Source organism: Mustela nivalis (assembly GCF_964662115.1).
Source record: "Mustela nivalis genome assembly, chromosome: 12".
Lineage (NCBI taxonomy): Eukaryota > Metazoa > Chordata > Mammalia > Carnivora > Mustelidae > Mustela > Mustela nivalis.
Window position 1 is genome coordinate 89,611,469 of NC_139031.1, and position 21,149 is coordinate 89,632,617.

At 42.8% G+C, this 21,149-nt stretch overlaps 1 protein-coding gene across 7 annotated transcripts in view; it reads right to left on the bottom strand.

Annotated features, from left to right (window-relative positions):
- The window catches only part of LOC309844800 (contactin-associated protein-like 3), a 173,906-nt gene that overhangs the window by 76,267 nt on the left and 76,490 nt on the right, over window positions 1-21,149 (bottom strand). For all 7 annotated transcript variants that reach the window (XM_082692044.1, XM_082692040.1, XM_082692043.1 and 4 more), the window contains 4 exons: window positions 14,022-14,225; window positions 13,186-13,370; window positions 11,961-12,104; window positions 2,120-2,381 (listed from right to left, as the gene is read on the bottom strand). In XM_082692044.1, coding sequence (XP_082548170.1) covers window positions 2,120-2,381; window positions 11,961-12,104; window positions 13,186-13,370; window positions 14,022-14,225 — 795 coding nt within the window. The remainder of the gene's footprint in view (window positions 1-2,119; window positions 2,382-11,960; window positions 12,105-13,185; window positions 13,371-14,021; window positions 14,226-21,149) is intronic.

A 21,149-nucleotide genomic window follows, 5' to 3' on the forward strand; every position in this document is an offset into this window, starting at 1 on the left:
TCTAGATACCTTCACAAACACACTGAGGTAACTATTCAGAAATAGGACCCAAAAGCTGGAAGCAGGATGAACTGTGACCGGGTGTCCTTTCCTGGCATCCGGCATGATTACGCCTCACTCAGCTTTTAAACTTTAGTTCTTGGTTTGGTAGGTGCTTTCACACTTCATCCAAGGTTTGGAGTGAAAACCAGTCGCCATCTGTCTCCTCTTCTTCACTTTCTGTGCCTCGCAGACACCGCGCCTTTCTCCAGCTGAAGGCTCATGGCCCCCTGCCCGAAGCGCATCTCTCAGGGACATTTTTCCAACAGCATCTGCTCATTCTGTGCCTCTGTGTCACGATCCTTCAGACTTTTTCATCACTGTGACATTTGTGATGCTGATCTGTGATCCGTGATTACAACTCACTGAAGGCTCACATGACACCATTTCTTAGCAATAAAGTATTTTTTTTAATTAAGGCGTGTATATTGTTTTTCCAGACATAAAGTTCCTCCACATTTAACAGACCATGGTATACTGAAGACATAACTTTTATATGCATGGGGAAGCCAAAAAAAAAAAAATCAATTTTGTTCACTTCATTGCAATATTTGTTGTTTGGGGTGGTCTGGAACCAGACCTGAGTATCTCGGAGGCAGGCCTGTATTTCAAAGGTTTAGAAAAAAAAAAAAATCACCCCTCAAATACTTCTAAAAAAAGCAGCAAGAAAAATGCACCTCCAGGGGCACCTGGTTGGCTCAGTGGGTTAAAGCCTCTGCCTTCGGCTTAGGTCATGGCCCCAGGGTTCTGGGATCAAGCCCCGAGTCGGGCTCTCTGCTTGGCGGGGAGCCTGCTTCCTCCCCCACTCTGTCTGCTTCTCTGCTTACTTGTGATCTCTGTCAAATAAATAAATAAAATCTTAAAAAAAAAAAAGAAAGAAAGAAAGAAAGAAAAGAAAAGAAAAAAGAAAATGCACCTCTGGTTTGCTTCCAAAAGTTAATACGTTGTCCAGTGAAAGCTTAAAAAATCAAGTCATTAAAACGTTTCTATAATATTTCAGTGTCTGCCTTCAAAAAAAGTTAAATAATTAATCCCAGTGTGTTGGAAGGGAGAACGGTGTGTACTCACGTGAAGCAACAGCAAAACACCATCTCTTCATTAATAAGGCATGCAGCTTGTAAATCTACACAAACCAAGATTGAAGCGATTTCCAAAATCTGACTTGACACTCCCGGTTGTGCTCATCTCAGGTCCACAAGGGAACTCCCTACACCGGTGGTCAGATTTTGTCTTTTATTTATAAAGAGAAACAAAGAGCTATGTTTCATTCCCGGCTTTCAATCCCAACCTGGTAACCTAGGTCAGGCAAGGCTCTTCTTCTGTAGTCAACACTCGTGGAATGACACCTATCTGGCTTTACATTTTCACCAGCACTCTAACGCAAAACAGCCCCCAGACTCCAAAGATAACATAACCCTGAAGTGGGTCCTTCTTGGAAGCCAAGCAGAACATTCACCCATAGTTATAAGAAGCCTTATCCAAAACAGGGATTCCCAAAGGAACAGAAAATCTGGGAAAAATCATAACTTCAAGTATTATGATTGGTGTGCATATAGGCTCAAAAGATGGGATAAGGAACCTCTTTTGTCAGGACTCCGACTTAGGCTACTGTTCTCCAGTGTTTCAAGCAGACTGCCAACTCCCCACCATCAGTTGATAACTAGGTTATTTTTAAAAACTTTTTAAAAATATTTTATTTTTTTATTTGACAGAGAGACATCACAAGTAGGCAGAGAAGCAGGTAGAGAGAGAGGAAGGGAAGCAGGCTCCGAGCTGAGCAGAGATCCCGATGTGGGGCTCAATTCCAGGACCCTGAGATCATGACCTGAGCCAAAGGCAGAGGCTTTAACCCACTGAGCCACCCAGGCGCCCTATGTTTTAAACTTTTTGAGAGGTATGTGTGATCTGCAGTTAACTTCGGGTCAAACTGACTCACACACCAATAGCCTGGAGATACCTAGTTCAAAGGTAAAAGAACTCTAGTTTCCTCTAGAAGGATTATGAGTATCTTACTGATTCAGTTGCTCGTTTAATACAGAGATGACCGGAGGACCGTATGGTCACAGCAAACATCTATTACCTGCTGTGACGTCCCTCGCCGGATGTCCAGGCTGGGATAGACTCAGTCTGAGTTTTCCATCATTAAGAACGAGGACTAGAGCCACTGGCCCATGTTGGAATTGAGTGGTCAACAGCAGCCCTGCCCTGTTCCACGTTCGGAATTGGAAAGTGACCGACACCTTGTCCTCTCCGATGGTGCCTGGCAGAGCCAAGTAACTCCTGGAGCTCAGAAAAGTCACAGGCACAATTTGTGGGTGTGAGCACGAGAAGGACACATTTCCCTGTGAATACAGTGGAAAAGGATTTAGGAAGGGGCAGAAGGGGCAGATGCTTTCATGAACAACAAGCTTTCCAAGAGGTGCAGTTAGTTTCCTATCAACCTTCCTGCAAGCAAGGACCTAAGAACTAGGCTTCCCCATCCAGCTGCAATCCAGATTTACCTGACAGGTCCTTCAAACCATGACACTGCCCTGGCTGGGAAAACCTCCTTCTGAGGCTTTTAGGGCAGTTCTGTCTCCTCCATTTCTGGGCATTGGCAAAGGAATCCTGAGGCATGTCTTTCCCAGGCCTTGTGCTGGGCGCAGGACACAACAGAGGTGACAGATTTCTTTTTTTGTTGTTGTTTTGTTGTTGTTTTGTTTTGTTGTTTGTTTTGTTCTTAATTATTAATTAAATTTATTTATTTTCAGCATAACAGTATTCATTATTTTTTCACCACACCCAGTGCTCCATGCAATCCGTGCCCTCTATAATACCCACCACCTGGTACCCCAACCTCTTATACCTCGAGGCACTGGCTGTTTACTTGCAGCATGAAGCCCAGCACCACGGACAGCGGCTCTGGGAAACTTCCTGCACTCCCCTTGGTTCTGTGAACGCTTACATACCTGTCACTCAGGGGACACAAACATCTGGCTCAGGCAGGCCCTGGGCTTCCGCTGTCTGAGGCAGGGGTGTGGCTGGCCTGAGCGGGCTGCCCACTTCTTAGAGGCTCCCATGGGCCGTGTCAACCAGCACGCTCCCCCCAGCCTGACCTCTGACCCGCCAGCTGCCTGCTGCCTTTACTTCATTCTATTTTACTAAAAAACACACCTTTGAGCTTTAGATTATCTCTGCTGTTCCAGGAGCAAACTTACCTTTAATCATAGTGTTTGGGAGGAAAAAATTTAAGTTCTTAAAAGAACTCCAATTAAGTGGGGCACCTGGGGGGCTTGGTTAATTAAGCCTCTGCCTTCACCTCAAGTCATGATCTTGGGGTCCTGGAATCGAGGAATCAGCAGGGGGTCTGATTCTCCCTCTCCCTCTGTCTCTCACTGCATGTGCTCTCTCTCTCAAGTAAATAAATTCTTTTAAAAAATTTTAGATAAATTTTCATAAATTCCAGAGGAATATGTGCCCAAACATTGCCCTTCCTCTCCAAAATATATACCATAAAAGCACTGTAATCAAGTCAATACGGCATTGATATGGAGTAAACACAGCAGCGGAGCCCAGTGACTGACCCACAGAAAGATCTGAGACCACAGGTACAGCCAGTACATGGTGAGAGGTAAGATTCAAGCCTGTGCGTGGAGGTTGGGTCTGGTCACTAAACAGCTCAAGCACAATTGGGAACCCTCGAGACCCAAGATAACTATGATCTGCACAGAGTAAAGACCATACAGTCGAAGACTTAATTTTTTTTTCAATTTTAAAGTAAATAAATAAATGAAACTGCCTTAAAACTATTTACAGGAAAATCCTTGAGACTGTACCTAGAGTCTAGGGTTTCAGAAGTATTTTAAAGCAAGACCAAATACTACGAAGTTATTTAAAAAATACATTGAGACATTGGCTATGTACCAATAAAGGTATCCTCAACATGGCCCATAACATTTAATATAAAAGATATGATATATGAGGGAGGAGTCAAGATGGCGGAGAAGTAGCAGGCCGAGACTACTTCAGCTAGCCAGAGATCAGCTAGATAGCTTATCTAAAGATTGCAAACACCTGCAAATCCATCAGCAGACCGAAGAGAAGAAGAACAGCAATTCTGGAAACAGAAAAACAACCACTTTCTGAAAGGTAGGACCGGCGGAGAAGTGAATCCAAAGCGACGGGAAGATAGACCCCGGGGGGGAGGGGCCGGCTCCCGGCAAGCGGCGGAGCAACCGCACACAAAATCAGGACTTTTAAGTCTGTTCCGCTGAGGGACATCGCTCCAGAGGCTACCCGGGGCAAAGCCCACACGGGGTCAGCGTGGCCTCAGGTCCCGCAGGGTCACAGAAGGATCGGGGGTGTCTGAGTGTCGCAGAGCTTGCGGGTATTGGAACGGGAAAGCCGGCTACAGAGACAGAGCCGACAGTAAGCTCGCAGCTCGGGGTGACCTTGAACCGGTCGCAGGCTCGGTGAGCTCGGAGCGCGGCCAGAGGTCAGGCAGAGGGGAGTAACTGAGCACGGTTCTCTGGGCGCGCACTGAGGAGTGCGGCCCTGGGCTCTCGGCTCCTCTGGGCCAGAGACCAGGAGGCCGCCATTTGTATTCCCGTCCTGTGGAACTCTACGGAAAGCGCTCAGGGAACAAAAGCTCCTGAAAGCAAACCCAAGCGGATTACTCACCCCGGGCCCGGGTAAAAGCGGTGCAATTCCGCCTGGGGCAAAGACACTTGAGAATCACTACAACAGGCCCCTCCCCCAGAAGATCAACAAGAAATCCAGCCCAGACCAAGTTCACCTACCAAAGAGTGCGGTTTCAATACCAAGGAGAGCAGCAGAATTCTAGAGGAGGAGAAAGCAAAGCACGGAACTCATGGCTTTTTCCCTGTGATTTTTTTTTAGTCTTGCGTTAATTTAATTTTTTTCTTTTTCTTTTTTTTTTTTTTTTTTTTTTGCCTTCGGGTAAATTTTTTTTTTTAACTGTTACCTTTTTCTTTTTTAACGATTTTTTACTAGTTTATCTAATATATATATTTTTTCTTTTTTATATTTTTCTTAGGTGTTTTCTTTTTTTTTTAATTCTTTCTTTTCTTTTCTTTTCTTTTTTTTTTCTCTTTTTTCTTTTTTTTTATTTCTTCCTTTTTGAACCCCTTTTTAGCCCCTTTATCCCCCCTCACGATTTTGGATCTCTTCTAATTTGGTTAAAGCATATTTTCCTGGGGTTGTTGCCACCCTTTTAGTATTTTACTTGCCCCTTCATATACTCTTATCTGGACAAAATGACAAGATGGAAAAATTCAACACAAAAAAAAGAACAAGAGGCAGTACCGAAGGCTAGGGACCTAATCAATACAGACATTGGTAATATGTCAGATCTAGAGTTCAGAATGACAATTCTCAAGGTTCTAGCCGGGCTCGAAAAAGGCATGGAAGATATTAGAGAAACCCTCTCGAGAGATATAAAAGCCCTTTCTGGGGAAATAAAAGAACTAAAATCTAACCAAGTTGAAATCAAAAAAGCTATTAATGAGGTGCAATCAAAAATGGAGGCTCTCACTGCTAGGATAAATGAGGCAGAAGAAAGAATTAGTGATATAGAAGACCAAATGACAGAGAATAAAGAAGCTGAGCAAAAGAGGGACAAACAGCTACTGGACCACGAGGGGAGAATTCGAGAGATAAGTGACACCATAAGATGAAACAACATTAGAATAATTGGGATTCCAGAAGAAGAAGAAAGAGAGAGGGGAGCAGAAAGTATACTAGAGAGAATTATTGGGGAGAATTTCCCCAATATGGCAAAGGGAACGAGCATCAAAATTCAGGAGGTTCAGAGAACGCCCCTCAAAATCAATAAGAATAGGCCCACACCCCATCACCTAATAGTAAAATTTACAAGTCTCAGTGACAAAGAGAAAATCCTGAAAGCAGCCCAGGAAAAGAAGTCTGTAACATACAATGGTAAAAATATTAGATTGGCAGCTGACTTATCCACAGAGACCTGGCAGGCCAGAAAGAGCTGGCATGATATTTTCAGAGCACTAAATGAGAAAAACATGCAGCCCAGAATACTATATCCAGCTAGGCTATCATTGAAAATAGAAGAAGAGATTAAAAGGTTCCAGGACAAACAACAACTGAAAGAATTTGCAAACACCAAACCAGCTCTACAGGAAATATTGAAAGGGGTCCTCTAAGCAAAGAGAGATCCTACAAGTGGTAGATAAGAAAGGAACAGAGACCATATACAGTAACAGCCACCTTACAGGCAATACAATGGCCCTAAATTCATATCTCTCAATAGTTACCCTGAATGTTAATGGGCTAAATGCCCCTGTCAAAAGACACAGGGTATCAGAATGGATAAAAAAACAAAACCCATCTATATGTTGCCTCCAAGAAACACATTTTAAGCCCGAAGACACCTCCAGACTTAAAGTGAGGGGGTGGAAAAGAATTTACCATTCTAATGGACATCAGAAGAAAGCAGGAGTGGCAATCCTTATATCAGATCAATTAGATTTTAAGCCAAAGACTATAATAAGAGATGAGGAAGGACACTATATCATACTCAAAGGGTCTGTCCAACAAGAAGATTTAACAATTTTAAATATCTATGCCCCCAACGTGGGAGCAGCCAACTATATAAACCAATTAATAACAAAATCAAAGAAACACATCAACAATAATACAATAATAGTAGGGGACTTTAACACTCCCCTCACTGAAATGGACAGATCATCCAAGCAAAAGATCAGCAAGGAAATAAAGGCCTTAAACGACACACTGCACCAGATGGACATCACAGATATATTCAGAACATTTCATCCCAAAGCAACAGAATACACATTCTTCTCTAGTGCACATGGGACATTCTCCAGAATAGATCACATCCTCGGTCCTAAATCAGGACTCAACCGGTATCAAAGATTGGGATCATTCCCTGCATATTTTCAGACCACAATGCTCTAAAGCTAGAACTCAACCACAAAAGGAAGTTTGAAAAGAACCAAAATACATGGAGACTAAACAGCATCCTTCTAAAGAATGAATGGGTCAACCGGGAAATTAAAGAAGAATTGAAAAAAATCATGGAAACAAATGATAATAAAAATACAACGGTTCAAAATTTGTGGGACACAACAAAGGCAGTCCTGAGAGGAAAATATATAGTGGTACAAGCCTTTCTCAAGAAACAAGAGAGGTCTCAGGTACACAATCTAACCCTACACCTAAAGGAGCTGGAGAAAGAACAAGAAAGAAACCCTAAGCCTAGCAGGAGAAGAGAAATCATAAAGATCAGAGCAGAAATCAATGAAATAGAAACCAAAAAAACAATAGAACAAACCAACGAAAGTAGGAGCTGGTTCTTTGAAAGAATTAATAAAATTGATAAACCCCTGGCCCGACTTATTAAAAAGAAAAGAGAAAGGACCCAAATAAATAAAATCATGAATGAAAGAGGAGAGATCACAACTAACACCAAAGAAATACAAACTATTATAAGAACATACTATGAGCAACTCTACGGCAATAAATTTGACAATCTGGAAGAAATGGATGCATTCCTAGAAACATATAAACTACCACAACTGAACCAGGAAGAAATAGAAAGCCTGAACAGACCCATAACCAGTAAGGAGATTGAAACAGTCATTAAAAATCTCCAAACAAACAAAAGCCCAGGGCCAGATGGCTTCCCGGGGGAATTCTACCAAACATTTAAAGAAGAACTAATTCCTATTCTCCTGAAACTGTTCCAAAAAATAGAAATGGAAGGAAAACTTCCAAACTCATTTTATGAGGCCAGCATCACCTTGATCCCAAAACCAGGCAAGGATCCCACCAAAAAAGAGAGCTATAGACCAATATCCTTGATGAACACAGATGCGAAAATACTCAACAAAATACTAGCCAATAGGATTCAACAGTACATTAAAAAGATTATTCACCACGACCAAGTGGGATTTATTCCAGGGCTGCAAGGTTGGTTCAACATCCGCAAATCAGTCAATGTGATACAACACATCAATAAAAGAAAGAACAAGAACCATATGATACTCTCAATAGATGCTGAAAAAGCATTTGACAAAGTACAGCATCCCTTCCTGATCAAAACTCTTCAAAGTGTAGGGATAGAGGGCACATACCTCAATATCATCAAAGCCATCTATGAAAAACCCACCGCAAATATCATTCTCAATGGAGAAAAACTGAAAGCTTTTCCGCTAAGGTCAGGAACACGGCAGGGATGTCCATTATCACCACTGCTATTCAACATAGTACTAGAGGTCCTAGCCTCAGCAATCAGACAACAAAAGGAAATAAAGGCATCCAAATCGGCAAAGAAGAAGTCAAATTATCACTCTTCGCAGATGATATGATACTATATGTGGAAAACCCAAAAGACTCCACTCCAAAACTGCTAGAACTTATACAGGAATTCAGTAAAGTGTCAGGATATAAAATCAATGCACAGAAATCAGCTGCATTTCTCTACACCAACAGCAAGACAGAAGAAAGGGAAATTAAGGAGTCAATCCCATTTACAATTGCACCCAAAACCATAAGATACCTAGGAATAAACCTAACCAAAGAGACACAGAATCTATACTCAGAAAACTATAAAGTACTCATGAAAGAAATTGAGGAAGACACAAAGAAATGGAAAAATGTTCCATGCTCCTGGATTGGAAGAATAAATATTGTGAAAATGTCTATATTACCTAAAGCAATCTACACATTTAATGCAATTCCTATCAAAGTACCATCCATCTTTTTCAAAGAAATGGAACAAATAATTCTAAAATTTATATGGAACCAGAAAAGACCTCGAATAGCTAAAGGGATATTGAAAAAGAAAGCCAATGTTGGTGGCATCACAATCCCGGACTTCAAGCTCTATTACAAAGCTGTCATCATCAAGACAGCATGGTACTGGCACAAAAACAGACCCATAGATCAATGGAACAGAATAGAGAGCCCAGAAATAGACTCTCAACTCTATGGTCAACTAATCTTCGACAAAGCAGGAAAGAATGTCCAATGGAAAAAAGACAGCCTCTTCAATAAATGGTGCTGGGAAAATTGGACAGCCACATGCAGAAAAATGAAATTGGACCATTTCCTTACACCACACACAAAAATAGACTCAAAATGGATGAAGGACCTCAATGTGTGAAAGGAATCCATCAAAATCCTTGAGGAGAACACAGGCAGCAACCTCTTCGACCTCAGCCGCAGCAACATCTTCCTAGGAACAACACAAAAGGCAAGGGAAGCAAGGGAAAAAATGAACTATTGGGATTTCATCAAGATCAAAAGCTTTTGCACAGCAAAGGAAACAGTTAACAAAATCAAAAGACAACTGACAGAATGGGAGAAGATATTTGCAAATGACATATCAGATAAAGGACTAGTGTCCAGAATCTATAAAGAACTTAGCAAACTCAACACCCAAAGAACAAATAATCCAATCAAGAAATGGGCAGAGGACATGAACAGACATTTCTGCAAAGAAGACATCCAGATGGCCAACAGACACATGAAAAAGTGCTCCATATCACTCGGCATCAGGGAAATACAAATCAAAACCACAATGCGATATCACCTCACACCAGTCAGAATGGCTAAAATCAACAAGTCAGGAAATGACAGATGCTGGCGAGGATGCGGAGAAAGGGGAACCCTCCTACACTGTTGGTGGGAATGCAAGCTGGTGCAACCTCTCTGGAAAACAGCATGGAGGTTCCTCAAAATGTTGAAAATAGAACTGCCCTATGACCCAGCAATTGCACTATTGGGTATTTACCCTAAAGATACAAACGTAGTGATCCAAAGGGGCACGTGTACTCGAATGTTTATAGCAGCAATGTCCACAATAGCCAAACTATGGAAAGAACCTAGATGTCCATCAACAGATGAATGGATCAAGAAGATGTGGTATATATACACAATGGAATACTATGCAGCCATCAAAAGAAATGAAATCTTGCCATTTGCGACAACATGGATGGAACTAGAGCACATCATGCTTAGCGAAATAAGTCAAGCGGAGAAAGACAACTATCATATGATCTCCCTGATATGAGGAAGTGGTGATGCAACATGGAGGCTTAAGTGGGTACGAGAAGAATAAATGAAAGAAGATGGGATTGGGAGGGAGACAAACCATAAGTGACTCTTAATCTCACAAAACAAACTGAGGGTTGCTGGGGGGAGGGGGTTTGGGAGAAGGGGGTGGTATTATGGACATTGGGGAGGGTATGTGTTTTGGTGAGTGCTGTGAAGTGTGTAAACCTGGTGATTCGCAGACCTGTACCCCTGGGGATAAAAATATATGTTTAGAAAAAATAAAAAATTATATTAAAAAAAAAAAGATATGATATATGATATATAATTATATTATAACATGATCAGATTAACATGGTTAATCTGAGAAAACATTTGGATCATGAATGACATAGGGTGATCTATCAAACCTAAAACTTTCTTATAAATTGGGGCACCTGGGTGGCTCAGTTGGCTGAGTTACCGACTCTTGATTTCAGCTCAGGTCATGGTCTCAGGGTCCCGGGATCGAGTCCCATGTGGGGCGCCGAGCCCAGTGGTGGGCCTGCTTGAGAGATCCTCTCTCTTTCTCTCCCTCATGCTCTCTCTCTAAAATAAATAAACCGTTAAAAAAAAAAAAGCATTCGCACAGGTTTCGCTGAGTTGGAAAATGGAGATGGAGAAAAGCTCACATAAAACAATCCCATTTCTGTAAATCATGCTCGATATGGAGGCGTCAGTGTTCACAAAGCTGGGTGCACTGATTGTAGATGATTTGGGTCTAAGGAACCAAACGTGGAAGGACAGATGCTAGCTCAGTAACATGCTGGCCTGGGGGGATGGCCGGCAGCCACGTGGAGGGACGGAAGCCTGACAACAATCCAACCCATCTGAGGGGTCTACCTGCCTCAAAATAACATGCTCCTTATTCGCTGACCTAAGTCCCCAGATCCACAGCAGACAGACCCCTGGCCTTGGGGCGAGAAGGTCCCAAACGTGCCCAGTCACCTGTTCAAAGCCACATCCACCTTCCAAAGAGTCAAGCAAGTTTTCTGGCAAATCTTTTTCTTTCTTAGGTCACAGGACAGATTTTACTAACCTCCCTTTGTGTGTCTGTGGGCTTTGGCCTCCCTTTGCAGAACAATAGGGCATTCCTGCATATCAGCAAACAGGCACTAGACCCCTGAGGAACAGCCCCTGAGCACAGAGATAGGGTTTGTGGCAGGCACCAAGGAGTCAGCCCAGGATGGAGCAGACCACCTCCTCCCTTTAGCGACCCACTCTTAACCCCTCTGCAAATCCCTGGGCCAGGCAGAAACTCAGCAGCTGGCTTTTGCACAAGAGTCCACCTTCTCCCCAAGTTCCTGGCCTCAAATTAAATTAAGTTCAAATTCCTTTCCAATCCAAATTTATCTCTCGAGTACTGGTCTTTCCAGCAAGCGACAGGCACTGAGCTAGGAGTTCAGTAACAGGAGAAAGGAGCAAGAGGAAACCAATCCCAACAGAGTCCCTGCCCCAAAAAGTCTTTATTCAGAGGCGCCATGACACATTTGCGAAAGCGTGCCTCTGTTTCCACACACCTGTAAAAATTAAGAAGCTGGTGATGGGGATGGAGGAGGGCACTTGTGAGGAGCCCGGGTGACACAGGGAAGTGCTGAATCCCTGAACTGCATACCTGAAGCTCATACTACACGGTGTGTAAGTGACTGGCACTAAAATTTTTAAAAGTTAAATTTAAAAATCAAGTTAATTATTTAGTGAATTAAGTCAAAAACGAACTAAAAGGCATACATGACTGGCACTTTCCCTGCCTTCAGGAGAGGCACATTCTAGACTGGGCCCATTGGACAAGCTGCAGTTCCCTGCTCCGTTGACCTTGCGTGTAGCACTCTTACCGTGACAAGGATCTGTGGTGTGTGTTTCTTGGACAAATCAATGATATCCACTCCATTATAGTAGAGATTTTCGAAGCAGCCGTGAAAGTCTTTTTGTGGGAATGCCACTGATTTTCCATGTCCAGGAATCCCCCCAAAGCTGATCTTAGAAAGAAAAAAATGACATAAATAATATTGTTTAATGATTTTCTGATTGTCTGCCTAAAACACAGATGCTCAGCGGGTATAGCATAATTGCCTTCAATCTATCTGGCATTATTTTAACATTATCATGTTAATTTCAGGTGAATTTTTAGATGTAGATATACCGGTTCTTTCTTTATTACATTTATATAAGTAGGTTAAATACCCCTTCTCGCAATTTACTACTCAAAGGGCTGTGTCACTTCAGCTGACGGGGAAAGGTGTATGTTCATTTCCATGGTCACTCTTGATCTGGGTGACAAGGCAGCTGACCATGATGACATTCTACTTTACAAACCTTCCTAGAACCCAGCTTCAGGGTCCGAGTCTTTGTCAGGACACTGCTGATGGGTTAGAATGATGAAGGCATCGATAATCTCATTCAGGACCAGGCTCTGCAGCTGGCGTCCTCGGCTGAGGCCACTTAACACTAAATGAATGTTGAAATCATTCCCTTTGCTCTGATAGATGTGCTGAGCAGAACTGGCAGAACAAAAGGTATTCTCCAGTGCTGGTTACATACATGCGGGCTACACGCTGGGGATGTGTTAAGCCTTTAAATGTCCCAAGAAATGGTACTTTGAATCGCCTGACTTTGGCCCTCTCATTCCTCAAAAAAGCAGGTTGGAATGTATGGTGATTTCTTCTCCAAGCACCCTAGACTGCTAATTCTGCTTACGATCGGTTTAAAACACAGACATCTCCAAGGGAACGGGTCACAGCCAATACCAGAGGTAACATGGAAAGCCGTCCAGAATTGTGTATTTTACTGTACCCCCTGTCATACTGATAGCTCTTCATCTACACACTTTCCGAATTCAACGACTACTTCCTCCCAGGGGAGAACTCACACCTATGAGTGACACAACATCTCAACAATGCACGTGGGTCTCCTGCTGGGCCGATGTCACCCGTAGGAAACGTTTCACCAGAATTCCAAATTACTAGCAAAGGGAATTTCTCTGCATAGCGGTATTTTCTTAAAAGGTTATGTTGCATTTAAATAACAAAATCTGTAATACTTGAAAAGAAATGTTCACACCTTATAATCAAGATCCAAGTAGTCGCACTCGCCCTCAGCCTGGAAATGCTGACTGTGCCTGTCCACAGTGAAGTGGACATGCGTGTTCCCGAGCTCGATGAGGACAGAATGCCAGTGCTCGTCATCCAGCAGGCTGCCCAGGGTTAGGGTTGCATGGGCGCCAGGGGAGGGCAGGTTAGCACGGCCTACAAGGACAGGTGAAGCAAATGAACCGCCCCATCCAACCCAGTACCATGGCTGCCATGTGGGAGGCCAACTCAGCACTGTGGCTACCTTGTGGGAGGTCAACATGTCCCCCAGTCACTTTCCTGGCACACTTCTATCTGGAGAGCTGGACAACTGCCTTTACCTCAGCCTCATGTACAACCTTCTCTCACTTGGGAATGATTTCTTCTACCTTACTTGTGTTTATTATTATTATTGCATTTTCATTTTTCTTGGAAGTATCTTCTTCCAAGAACCTCACGAAGAGCACCGCCTCACGGGTTGGGGATCCACCCCTTGTCTTTACTATATTACCAGGTTGTTTACTGAACATGTGCAAATGGCCTTACACACTAATTGACCTATAAAACTTGTTACAGTAAAGTACATTCGGGATACATGCATGTTCTCCGTAGTACACCTCAACTGTGGAGCGACCACACTTCCATTTGCCTAGACCGTTCTGGGTCACACTTCTTGCTCCAGAGTAATTATTTCTAGGGTCTTCTTTCTTTCTCAAAATGTTCTGGTTTCAGGATAAATTAGCTACTTAACTGTGAAAAACTAAGCATAAAAAGATACATCCATCTAAAGAGGCATATTTTTGAAAACACCCACTGGGAAATTTTTACCTGAATTAAGCAATAAGATGAGCTTTCCTCTAACTAACTGCAGGGTGACGTGTTTGCTGTTTTGTCCTTCTCTGTGGAGTAGAATCCCGTCAGTCTGCCTGGTTTTAAATTTCAAAGAAATAACATCTTTGGCTGGACTCACAGATTTCCGATTAAACGTGTATAGCAAGGAGCTTTTCCCATCAAAGTTAACCATCTCGGATCCTACAGCAGGAGACATTAGAAAATAATCAAAGTAATCAAAAATAATCTTCATTCAGGCAAGTTGACACACGCACACACACACATAATTATCTCTGGTCTGTTTAGTGCAGAGGGGATGGTGCTGCCCATCCTCCCTGATACCTATAGCTGAGATCCCTAACCTCCACTCTTTTTCTTTTCTGACATTTTCCCTAACATGTATCAGCTAGAAATACTTCTGTTGACTAAGCCCAATTGCTTCTGCCTTTGTACCGGCCACTTCTCATCCTGTAAACAACGAAGATCGGTAAAACAGTTGAAGTCACTCCCCACAGCAGCATGAAGCTGTCATTGTCCTCAACTCTCCAGTAGTCTTATTTTTCCCACTATCAAGGTCACTTGCATTCTCTTTATTGAAAAAGTTATATTTTCTCATTAATGTAAAAAGAACACTGGTCAAAGAGACCAAAGACAGAACAGGGGATACACAAGGGGATTCATACTAACTGCCCAGAAGAATCTCTCATATTCCTCATATTTCATAAGTAAAAAGACAAGATGTTACTGTCCTTAAAAAGTTAAAAACCATATGATTTTACTCACATGAGGAATCCAAAACCAAAACAAAAAAATGAATAAGCAAACAGAAAGCAGAACCAGACCTATAAATGCAGAGAACAAACCGGTGGCTATTAAAGGGATGGTGTGGGAGATGGATAAAGGGAGGGATGCGGAACGGCAGGTTCTGGCATCTGGTCATGGAGTGAGTGAATAAGTCACGGTGTGAAAGGTACGGCCAGGAAAATAGTCAACGATATTCTAATCGAGTTGTATGGGGACACGTGACAGCTATGCTGGTGGTGAACATCGTACAACCCGTAAAATCATCAAATCACCATGTTGTACACCTGACGCTAATGTAACATTGTGTGTACGTTGCACTCAAATTTTTGAAAAAGAGGTTTTTTCAAATGTGTGTGTGCAATAAATGAAGGTGCAAGAGGAAGCCAAAGAAACAGGAAGCTGATGTCTTCTGAGCCAGTGATACAATGTTGGGTTATTTAACCTCACAAAAGCGTGGGACCAATGTACATAGGACCTGCATTTCATTCAGACGAACTAAAATATTTACAGCAAACCCTTTACATTCACTACTCTAAGGAATCCTTTATTTCATGCAGCCACCTTTTGAAAATTCAGGAGTTTGATTCCGGTTCCCATACATGGTGGAAAATATATAAACACAGCAGTGTGTCTAAAAATCATGGAAACAAGCAATTATTCCCCATTGCATAGTTAAATGAACATCTGATAAAAACATATCCCTTTGTCAAATTTAAATGATGTCCCTTCTGCAGTTAGTGAAGAAGAAATGTTTGTTCCACAAATGATTTTATCAGGCATCTTTTGACCAGATCAGGTTTGTCCCCAGCTTCCCTGTTGCCACTATAGCTTTGTAAGAGTAACATTGGTCTTCTAAGGATGAGGACGTCCTTTTGTGTTGGGTGAACACAGAATCCGACCCCATCCCAGAACTGCGACTCTACTGGCCTGGGGTGAGACCTAAGAGTCTGTTTTTCTAACATGTCCCCTAGCGATGTTGACAATGCTGATGCCGCTGGTCTGGTAACTACATATGAGAACCACTGCTCTACAGAACCTAGATTATATTTCCTGGAACATTCCCCTGAGGCAAAATGGAGTAGTGAAAAATTTATTGGATTTATAGAAACACAAAAGAATGGACTGAAAATCCTTTTGTTATAATGTTTTCATTTCCTCTCCACTGAGATCCCTAACACTCATACCTAGAACAATCAACCACAAGCTAATCATCACATTCTATCTTACGAGGCACATTTAACGTGGTTTGACAGGTTCTCTAAGCCTAGAAGGAGACTGAGTTATAATCTAGAAAGGTCATCAATGGAGTAAAACAAAACCACTTCAAACAACATATCTTGTAGTAGTCCTGGTGATTTCACTAAAATCTTAAATGGTAACAAACGTACGCTCAGTGGAGAGGAGTTAAAACAGCACAGATAAAAATGAGGAATTGCTTTCAGAAGTCTGGAATGTGAGGCTGCTTTCTCTTCATCTGAAATGACCCACATCACTCTGCAGCCTGTACAGCCCATGAGCTAATTTTTAAACGTTTGTTAAAAAACAAAAAAATGAAGGATTGTGGCAGAGAGTACAGGTTCCCACAGACCTAAAATGTGTGCTGTCTGGCACTTTACAGACACCTGTCATCCCGCACTCAGTGCCATTAGCCAGTGATCCTTTCTGAGCCAGATTCCTGACTGCTTACAGGTGGCCGTGATAAGAACCAGCTCACCGCAAGACATGTGGCGATCCGTCTTTGATTTAAATATTAAAAACCCTATTTTAGATGGGAAATCAAAAAATTTAATTATTTTTGTTGATCTACCTGTTGCATAATTCAATACACTTCGTTTGTGGCTTTTCATGAATCTATATTTATGAGGTCAAAAAATAGGTAAATATTATGGCTCCTGTGGAATAATAATACAGACCATCTTCTGTAGCTTCAGACCCTGCCTTGGCAGGGATTTGGCTTTGGATAATACAGCTTTGTTACTAAAAGACCATCTTCCCCATATTCCCTTCCTCCCCAACCCCCACACTGCCCTGACTTAATTTCCATTTGTTCCCTCAAGTACACTCTATTTTCATTTAACATGGGTATAGCACCCACTAGGTGCTGGGATAAAACCCAAGAGGACAGACATGGCTTGGCCTTCCCAGAGCTGACAGTGCTCCCCTCACCTTCTCACTTCAGCTATCATGAAAAGAACACATTTCAGCAGGAGTAGCCCAATCTTACTGCAGGCTGCTTAGGAAACTAGAGATAAGGAAGCTCACAGTCAGGAAGGAGGAAGTGGAGCACGGGGGGAGGTCTTCTCTGGGGAAGTGTCTGGAAAGAAAGAGGGCAAGACCTTCCCAATCATATGGCATGTGTCACACGCAATTTACAGGTAGGCACCCAAAAGCAGCCAACACGGTTCAAACAACGGGCCATACTGTTGATCAAGAAGCCCCTCATGACAAACGTGAAGCCCACATGATAAGTAAGAGTGTGCCCTGTCACAAGGACGACTTACAACGGAAATGTGTGCACTGGAAACTCAGTTTCAGGCCTCGTCAAAGAGAATCAATTCTACAGAACTTTGTTCACTTACAAACATTCATGAATCAGTCTGAATATCTGAAAACAAATGGACATGTCACTAAACATAAAATGACATTTTTAAACATGTGTCACTCATACACCATTTTTAAAGGCAATAGATTTTTTTCAAAGATTTTATTTATTTGACAGACGGAGATCACAAGCAGGCAGAGAGGCAGACAGAGAGAGAAGGGGAAGCAGGCTTCCCGCTGAGCAGGGAGCCCGATGCGGGGCTCGATCCCAGGACTCTGGGATCATGACCTGAGCCAAAAGCAGAGGTTTAACCCACTGAGTCACCCTGGTGCCCCAAGGCAATAGATTTTTTTAAAAAATTAAACCAAAACATCATATTGTGGGACAGAGAAGACTTAGCTCAGTGAGTTTGCAGCGGCTAACTCTCCAAGCATGGATGGGGGACAGCCCATCTGTAGAAGTAGGGGTTCCCTCACCTTCATACCCATGTTGGTGATAGCATCAAAATATAGCCCCAGTTAAGAAAACTAATAATTATAAATTGAAATCACATAAATTGGAAAAACACTTCGTATTATCAATGAAGTATCATATCACATTTTCCACTTTGGAATGTAGGTTCTGCACTCTTGCAATGGACAAAACTACTGGTTCTCATTCTGATTCATAATAAGTGATCTCCATCTCAAGTACCCCAATAATTTAATTAGTTGAATTACATACGAACACATTTTTCAGGAGCCTTCTTGCTAAAGTTAAGTGTGATGCTAAGGGGTATTTTAATGCATTATTTTGGAGTTTTTATTCAAATAAAAATATGTTAGAGTTGGCTATTTGTATTAATTATGGACATTTAAATTTTTATAATATTTATATTACATATATTTATATTTATAGAAATATATAAATATCAAGGATGTTTTGAGGTTGCTAAACAAAACCTATAAATTTCTGCTGTAATAGTCAGTACATTTTTAAAACAAACACAATATTTTAATTTTTTTTAACTAGGCTCATGTGAAACTTGAACTCATGAACCTGAGAGAGCTGAGCTGAGATCAAGAGTCAGATGCTTAACTGACTAAGCCCCCCAGATGCCCCAGATAAAAACAATGTTTTAAAATGGCCAATTACATGTTTTACTCCCAGTTTTATTTTCATGCCTGACCTGACACAGGAACTGCCTACATAGTCCATATTCCCAAGGACTCATACACTCCTTTCCTCCCTCTTCTCTCCTTCTGTCCTCCCCTTATTCTCTCTCTCTTCCCTTATTCAGACAAACAACACACTCATGAACACACGACGACACTACACCACCACAGGATGGGACTAGTACAAGCTCAAGGCAATGCTTGAGAAGACACAAACCATGAACACAGGAGTCAAAGCAGAAAAGAAGGAGCAGAAGTTGCCCCAGGGAAGAATAACAGTCAAGAAAGAAATGAAGGGGGATGTGGGGCCAGTGTCGGTGTCTGTGGCTTACAGAGACCTACGTCGAGGATGTCAACGTGAAACTGATCAGAGTGTGTAAATGTTACTGAAAATTTAAGCAAGCAGAGGACACCCGAACGGAAACCTTTTCAGAGTGGAATACAAAGCCTAGAACAAGTTCATGGGGAATATAGCTCCGGACATTCCCCTTCCTCGGAGCTGCTGGAGGGGGCATGGGACTCTAAGAAGACTTCACACACACACTCCATGTGCAGTCTAGGAGCTGGGGGAAGGGGGATTTCCAGGTAGAGAACGTGTGTGTGCCACCCCAGGAAGCCATGAAGAATGCCTGGTGTTCGTAGGAACAGCAAATATGATTGTAATTGGAGTTTAAAGAAGTGAAACCAGAGAGAGAAGCTGCATCTAAGAGACATTATATGCCACGATAAGCAATCTGGACAGAGCAGTGAGACTAGAAATGGGGAGGGGGGCAATGATGAACACTTGGGGCTATAAATCATATCGTATACAATTACTGTCAAAAACAAAGGGCAAAGCTCTATGCTTGAACAATTGCTCTTATTAATAGTAAGAATGAAGACAAGACAGAAGCTCCACTAGTAAACCACGGCTGCCGTGTAGTTTTGCGAGTCACTGTGACTGTTATTGGTCCATGGTTTTAGGCTAGGAGGCCCCCATGGCGCATAGCTCGTGTTTGCTGACTTTAGGGTGCACTCAGGTCCTTCCTGGGACTAGGCCCGCAGCTTTGATCTCCCTGGGACTGACCTCTCCCCCAAGGAGGTGGTACCGCCTCATGAAGAACATCAGGCTAACGGCAAATCACCATCAAAGACCTTGCTTGTTCTGCTTTGAAGTCAGTAAACCTGAAGGACTAATGGGAGGAAGGAGAAGCTGATTTTATGGGATCAAAGAGAAAACGGAGTATCGGGTGCCCCAGCTGTTTGCAGGAGTAAACACGTTCACAGATCTCAGACACAAAAGGAGGGAAGGTGATGGCCCGTGGAAAGAGGGGGGAAAGGGCGGACAGCATCACGAAACCATCTCCACTGAATGTTGCATGGAAGGGCCAACACAGAGGCAGGGGTTGGAAATGGAGTGAAAGCAGAGCCTGTCAGAGCTCAGGAAGATAGTGGAGCTGAGGCCAAAGGGGACGCTTGAATCTAGGACGGGGTCACTTCTGGGACAGTGATCCCCACATCCAGAAGGTCTCCCGGCCCGTGGGATCAGCAAAGGGGCGATGGTATCCTTGCTTTGCAGCAGCTCCCTCTGCCCAACAGTGCCCACACCCTCCCAGACCCCGAGACCACAGAAGCCCAGAGTCCCAGAGCCACCGGCTGCATGTTCCTGCCTTCCTCACTCCAGAAGCCCCTCCCTCCCCCAGCTCACTCTGCAAGCCCTTCACTCAGAAAACTGACTGGCTGCCCTCCTCCCTAGGCCCCAGGATCGTGTTCCAATATTTCACATTTGTTTTGTACAATTTTATGACAATCTCCTTACAAAGAAAACCAATCATTTTAGAAGGGCCCCCTACATCCAGTCCCTAACACAATTCTTTGCAAATAGCAAGTGTCCGATAAATTCTGACATGGCATGTGAGGGAACAAAGAAATGAAAGCCTGCATAATATAGTAGTTATGAGAACCAAATTTGGGGGGAAAGACAGTTTTTAAATCCTAGGTCCAGTATGGAATAGCTCTCGCAAACATCTCCATGTCTCCATGGTCAAGTTCTCCCTCGAGGCCATACCAGATCCATCTGGCCGGTCTGGTTGTTGAATGAGAAAATGTCTGCTAGCAAGGATCTGACATATTAAACATTGTGCCTGTGACAGATCTCACTGACACTTTTCGGCAAAGCTAATGCTCTGCTCAGGTATGAAATGAAGTGTGACCAAAAACCCAGCCTCCCACAATGTTCCCAGCCAACATACTCTTTGGGCTATTCTTCAGTTTTCTAGAAATTTTTCATTAATATTTTTTTTTTTTGTGCTCATTTAAAAAATTCCAACATATTCCAAATCATCAAAATGGCAACGGTAGAGTCGATTTCCCCACAGACGTCACTGAATGTGTTTCTGCTTGTGTTGACGCTCACACTGGCTGTGACTTTTGTCCCTCTGCACATCAGTGGGGAAAAGAGGGAAGGCACAACACATAAGTGATGTTCAAGCAAAGATTCACGTCGAGAATGTGGGGATTTGAACAGCGAATATGGGAGAAGCCCAGAGTCATTTTGGGTTATGGGGAAAACAAGATCACCGGCTGTCCCCTTCGTCCCCACACCAGGGTCACCTCAGTGCCTAAGAACGGCACCATCCATCACAG